Source organism: Pyrus communis, chromosome 2 (assembly GCF_963583255.1).
Source record: "Pyrus communis chromosome 2, drPyrComm1.1, whole genome shotgun sequence".
Taxonomy (NCBI): domain Eukaryota; kingdom Viridiplantae; phylum Streptophyta; class Magnoliopsida; order Rosales; family Rosaceae; genus Pyrus; species Pyrus communis.
Genome location: NC_084804.1, coordinates 15,598,966 through 15,604,965, shown reverse-complemented (window position 1 = coordinate 15,604,965; position 6,000 = coordinate 15,598,966). Strand labels below are relative to the sequence as shown.

Sequence of the window (6,000 nt, the reverse complement as noted above, 5' to 3'; positions counted from 1 at the left end):
TTCTTTTACGTACGTAGACAACTGTTGGGTACATGAAACGTGCTTTCTTTTAAATTACAGACCATGACTTGGACTTTAAACTAGGACTTTCAAAGCCAATTTTGTTTACAAATTTTAACCCTTTACTATTCTCATTCTTGCACCAGCAAGAAGAATGTGTAACTACTATACTTTGAAGGGTGTCCAAACCTTCGAAAAAACCACCCCAATGGAATCCTTTCACAATCTTTAGGAATAGCCAACTTGAGAACCTAGCTATTTTGATGCCTTCTTAATTAGAGTGGAAAGACAATTTCAAAAAACCACTGGGTTTACCGATTCAATACTAAAACTCTAACAAGAAGAAAAAATCAAGATTAAATTCTTCATCCTTATCGCTTACTACTTATGTAAAGAATAGTGGTCATAAATTTCTGTTTTTTTGTTGGCTCAAGTAATTTTCTACTGTTTGAACAAGTCTCTATTGCTAATCTTCCATATTCAACTTCAAAAGTTATGCCTTCAACATTGGGACATACATCATATAAACATGCAGATAAATGGCTCTTTGTTTCCTAATGCAGTTAACATTTTCTTTTGCAGGAAAACTCAAGGGTAACTCAAGGATTGATCATTGCAAAATGAGATTGATCGTACAGTTGTCTACATTATCTTACTTTTCAACTCAAGGAATAATTTGTTTTTATAAATAATGTATTTTCATATATATAGTATAAGTTATTGATTTTTTATTCTGAATTTGAATATCATATATGCAAAAAACTGTTCATATTGAAGGCTATGTAGTTATCCAAATATGTCAATAAAATGAATAGTTCATTATAAATCTTTTACTTAGTATCAACACTATCGATTGGGTTCATATATTTAAATGACTAAACGATCTCAAATTCAAATAATTATTTTTGTTTAGATGATCTTCAAATAAAGATTAAGGAAATGAAGTATCACAATATAAAATTTGAAGAGTATGTGCATTCCTCATAGGTTTATCCATTCTTTTACGTGCGTACGCAACTTTTGGGTACATGAAACGTGCTTTCTTTTAAACTACAGACCATGATTTGGTCTTTAAACTAGGGCTTTCAAAGTCAATTTTGTTTACAACTTTTAACCCTTTACTATTCTCATGACTTGGTCTTTAAACTAGGGCTTTCAAAGTCAATTTTGTTTACAATTTTTAACCCTTTACTATTCTCATGAGCTAGTACGTAGACACCATATCCCTTCCTCCCTTTCTCTATATAAACCCCATGCAATATTCCAGGAGGAGATAACTTAATTATCTCGATCGATATCAAAACTCCCAAGTTATGGCAATGAAATATTCACGATCTTTGCTCTTTGGTGTGCTGCTACTCATTGGCTTTGCATTGACAAATAGCAAAGCAACTAATACAGATCCACCTGTTCATTGCGAATTTCTCAATCGCAGCAGTTTTGAACCAGGGTTTATATTTGGCACAGGTTCCGCTGCTTACCAGGTCTGTATATATATGTATTTTACACACACACACACACACATTTATATATTTCTTTTGGGATTATTTACCATATTTTTGGTGTATTTTATACATGCAGTTAGCATCCATGCATGAATTATAATGTTGACATCTTCCTTGCGTGTGTAGTAGTACTCTTACGTATATGCATGTGTGTATATTTCAGTATGAAGGTGCAGTAAAAGAAGATGGAAGAGGCCCAAGCATATGGGATACCTTCACCCACAAACATCCAGGTCTGTGATTTAATCAATTGATAATATGAAAACTTTAGCTACTTCATTTCAAAAGGAGTATAAATAGCACCTCATTCTTTTCTTCGTGAGGACAAGTAAACTCCAACCTCTCTAATAACCATGCACTTTGTTGGGAGACGAATAGTACGTGGTCATGTGATATGTACAATATATGTATATACATCATCAGTGCGCACGCATATAAAGTACTTTGCACATGATATGGATTTCACCATTATGTTTTTGAATGACTACAGAAAAAATCGCTGATGGCAGTAACGGAGACGTCGCTATAGATCAATATCACCGCTATAAGGTCTAAAACCTCATAACTTTGTCTCTTGACCCTTTATACTTGAAGGGCACATGTTAACATATTAAATTGGAGCCTCTATAAAAATAAAATAAAAAGGACAATATATAATGAGATCCTCAATATTTAATTTTAAACTTTTGTCATTTTAGGAAGATGTGGGGATTATGAAGGATATGGAGTTGGATGCTTACAGATTATCTATTTCATGGTCCAGATTATTACCAAGTAAGTTGCTCCACATCCTCATATTTGGTTGGGACCAATGTCAATATTGTGCATAAGAATTATTTTTCCTACAAGAAAATTATTCTCTTTATATACTTTTAACTAAAGTAATGTGATCGAGTTATCTACTGGTTAACCCTCTTTTTTTTTTTTTTTTTCCTAATTAGATGGAACATTAAGTGGTGGCGTTAACAGAAAAGGAATTGATTATTACAACAATCTCATCAATGAACTCCTACGCAATGGTTAATCATCCTACCTTAAACAATTATTACATGAATTTTTAGAACATCATTCAATTAGACTTTTAATTTGATTTTACTGATCATGTACTACAGGTTTAAAGCCGTTTGTAACACTCTTTCATTGGGATGTTCCCCAAGCTTTAGAAGATGAATATGGTGGTTTCTTAAGCCCTCGTATTGTGTAAGTGAACAAAATTTATTTTCTCATTGATAATTTGATAAAATACATACTGATATACGTAACATAAATTTGTATCTACAGCGATCATTTTAAAGACTATGCAGAACTTTGTTATAAGGAATTTGGTGATCGAGTCAAGCACTGGTTCACGGTAAATGAGCCATATACTTTTAGTAGCATGGGTTATGCTGTTGGGACTCTAGCACCGGGACGTTGCTCTTCTTGGCAAAATCTAAACTGCACCGGTGGAGATTCAGCCATTGAACCATACTTGGTGACACACCACATTCTTCTTGCTCATGGAGCAGCTGTAGAATTGTACAAGAATAGATATCAGGTTCAATAATAGTTTCTTTTTTTTTATTTTTTATCTTCTTCTTTTTTTGGGTCAGCATATTGGCTCCTAATTGAGAATTCTATATGAATCATTATTATTGAGTTGTAATACAAGAGGGAATACTCTCAGTAGTAAGATAATCTAAAGGTTGTATCTTTTTCTATAATTCCTATTTATTCAACCAAAATTCATATTTTTGGGCAGGCATCTCAGAAAGGCTTGATAGGAATAACATTGGTGACATACTGGTTTGAGCCTGCTTCGGAGTCAAAGCAAGATAAAGATGCTGCCTTACGATCTTTGGATTTTATGTTTGGATGGCAAGTGTCTTAATAAATTATATATAAACTCAATTACACGTTTACTTATGACTTGTAACATTGATACAACCTAGCTAGCATTACTCTTTATATATAATGCTATAATTAGGCTAATATTTGGAATTTTCATGTTTTGTAGGTTTTTGGATCCGTTAACAAGTGGTGACTATCCACACACCATGCGATCAATTGTTGGAAAAAGATTGCCAAAATTCACAAAAGAACAATCCAAGTTGCTAAACGGATCGTTTGATTTTCTTGGAATAAATTATTATACTGCTAGATACGCAACTAGTACATCGAAGAACAATTCACTACAAGCAAGCTTTGTAACAGACCCTCAAGCTGATCTTACAAGTGAGTGCGAAAGGAAACTTACTTTCAATAGCTTAAGTTCTTTGTTCTTCTTGACCTAGTTTGACTTCTTAATTACATTAATTATATTCTAATATTTACACCAATTGTATTCTAATGTTTGTAAATATTGTGGCAGCTGAGCTTAATGGAGTACTTATTGGTCCACAGGTATACATCAAATTTTTCATTTTGTGCTATTTGCATTTGGAGGATTAGTTTTTTACCCCAACAGTAACGTATTATCTTGAAATGGTGTTGCAGACTGCTTCAGATTGGTTATATGTATATCCAAAAGGAATTCACGATCTTGTGCTCTACACAAAGGAAAAATATAATGATCCACTCATTTATATTACTGAGAATGGTATGTCATACATACTTTTAAGCCTTGATTAAATGCAAAAGTTTCACATATTTATAATGGTGTAAAATGAAACTACCCCTTTTTTTTTTTTTTAGAGGAAAAAACTAAATTTAATTTTTTGTGCATTAATATGTACGTAGGTGTATCAGAGTTGAATAATCCAGAACTATCAATTGACGAGGCTCTTCATGATACCAATAGAATTGACTACCACTACCGTCACCTGTGTTACCTTCAAGCGGCGATCAAGTAAGTAGTTATTAACAAATTAATTAAGGCTATATACTGCCTAGCCTTCTTAAGTTATTGTTATTTAATCATTATATTGACCTAATCCATTTGAACATTTATGTATTTGTGTGCAGAAATGGTGCGAAAGTGAAGGGATACTTTCCATGGACATTGTTGGATGACTTTGAATGGGATTCTGGATACACCATCCGATTTGGTTTAAACTACGTGGATTATAATGACGGGCTAAAAAGACACCCAAAACTCTCAGCACATTGGTTCAAAAATTTGCTTAAGAAGAATTGAAGGAATTAAAAGAAATTTATTGTTGATTATAAACATTTAAGTGGATAATTGTCCTTTTTATGTATTTGTATTTCAATTCCTTCCGCATTTGTATTTCTTTTCAATAATGTAAGTATTCTTTGAGATTCAATAATTCAATAAAAAGCTATAAGAGTTGTGAATGCTACAGTAAGACCTCTCTATACAAAGGAATAACTTATTTATAGCCGTAAACAGTTTTGGTCCTAGTTTGGGTTGAGAAATAAATAGCACATTGTAATAAGTTATTATTTTTCTTGGTCCTATTGTAAAGAAACTCGCCTCGACATAGTAGTAATTGTTAATAAGCACAATAATAAACAAGGCCACAAAAAAATTAAAAAATAAAAAAAAATAAGAAAAGGTTTTAGATGGACTAAAACATTTCTATACTATTGTTTGGGATGTTTTTTTTTTTTTTTTTTTTTTTTTTTTTTTTTTTTGTTTTTTTTTTTTTTTGGAGTTGATACCACACCTTGGAGCTTTTGGGTACGTATGTAAAACCTTGTTAATATCTTCTTGTTGAAGTCAAAATATTTCTAGCTCCTCAGGATTATCTTCGTCCCCTTCTTGCCTAATTGTATTAGTGATTATTTTTTCAATTAAGGCGTGCTCAACTTTTTGCACAACTTAACACAAATGTTTTCAGTTAGCTGGCTTTGCATATGACCTTGGGTGACATGACAAATTTGATAGAAGAAAAGAAAAAGTATACGCTTGAACTGGTCGAAGGTTGGATTGTACGTATTTGTCAAATTTACTTAGAAGAATTAAAGAGTTTTAAAACTTTTGCTATATATTACAAACATCTATTTTTTATTCTTTGTTGAACATAAGGATGCTAATAGATTTTAATATATTCCACCTGTTTAACACAGTTTTAAAAAATGCAAATGGGAATGCAAATGGGAATGCTGGAAATGCAAATGGGAATGCTGAAAATGGAAATGGGAATGCTGAAAATGCAAATGGGAATGCATGGTTTGTATGAATGCATTGCATGGTTTTATAGGGAGAGAATGGATGGGAGAGCATGTGAATGGCAACTAGGAATGATTAAAGAAGGGAATGCATGTGGAATGACAAATGGGAATGGTTGGTGGAAAGCTGAATATGCAAATGGGAATGCTGGAAATGCAAGGGGATGCACGGCAAGGTTGTGTTTGTGTGCATGTGAGAAAATGGATGAATGATTAAGAGTGCATGTGAGTGAATTATAGAATGGGAAAGCATGTGAGTGACAACTAGGGTGAATGGTGGCTGCAATGATGAAGTGTGATGGCTGAAATTGCAAGGGAGGCCACGGCATAGAATGGGTTTTGTGTGCATGTGGCTGAAATTGGTAGGTTATGCATGGGTTAG

General features: G+C 33.0%; 1 protein-coding gene across 1 annotated transcript; it reads left to right on the top strand.

Annotated features, from left to right (window-relative positions):
* The first annotated feature begins 1,289 nt into the window (after positions 1-1,289).
* On the top strand, positions 1,290-4,781 carry LOC137726104 (beta-glucosidase 12-like). The gene is made up of 13 exons (XM_068464975.1): positions 1,290-1,484; positions 1,669-1,738; positions 1,996-2,054; positions 2,204-2,279; positions 2,447-2,524; positions 2,618-2,705; positions 2,787-3,042; positions 3,247-3,362; positions 3,502-3,719; positions 3,856-3,887; positions 3,981-4,083; positions 4,224-4,332; positions 4,449-4,781. Exons 1-13 carry the CDS (start codon positions 1,314-1,316, stop codon positions 4,618-4,620), a joined length of 1,548 nt encoding a protein of 515 aa, XP_068321076.1. The 5' UTR covers positions 1,290-1,313; the 3' UTR covers positions 4,621-4,781.
* The last annotated feature ends 1,219 nt before the right edge of the window (positions 4,782-6,000 follow it).

What these genes read in the sequence shown, in the direction of transcription:
- LOC137726104 (XM_068464975.1), top strand. Translation starts at nt 1,314, where the DNA reads ATGGCAATGAAATATTCACGATCTTTGCTCTTTGGTGTGCTGCTACTC. An exon ending in CAGGTTCCGCTGCTTACCAG is followed by an intron (nt 1,485 to 1,668) that starts GTCTGTATATAT and finishes TGTATATTTCAG; the next exon opens with TATGAAGGTGCAGTAAAAGA. An exon ending in ATCAATATCACCGCTATAAG is followed by an intron (nt 2,055 to 2,203) that starts GTCTAAAACCTC and finishes TTGTCATTTTAG; the next exon opens with GAAGATGTGGGGATTATGAA.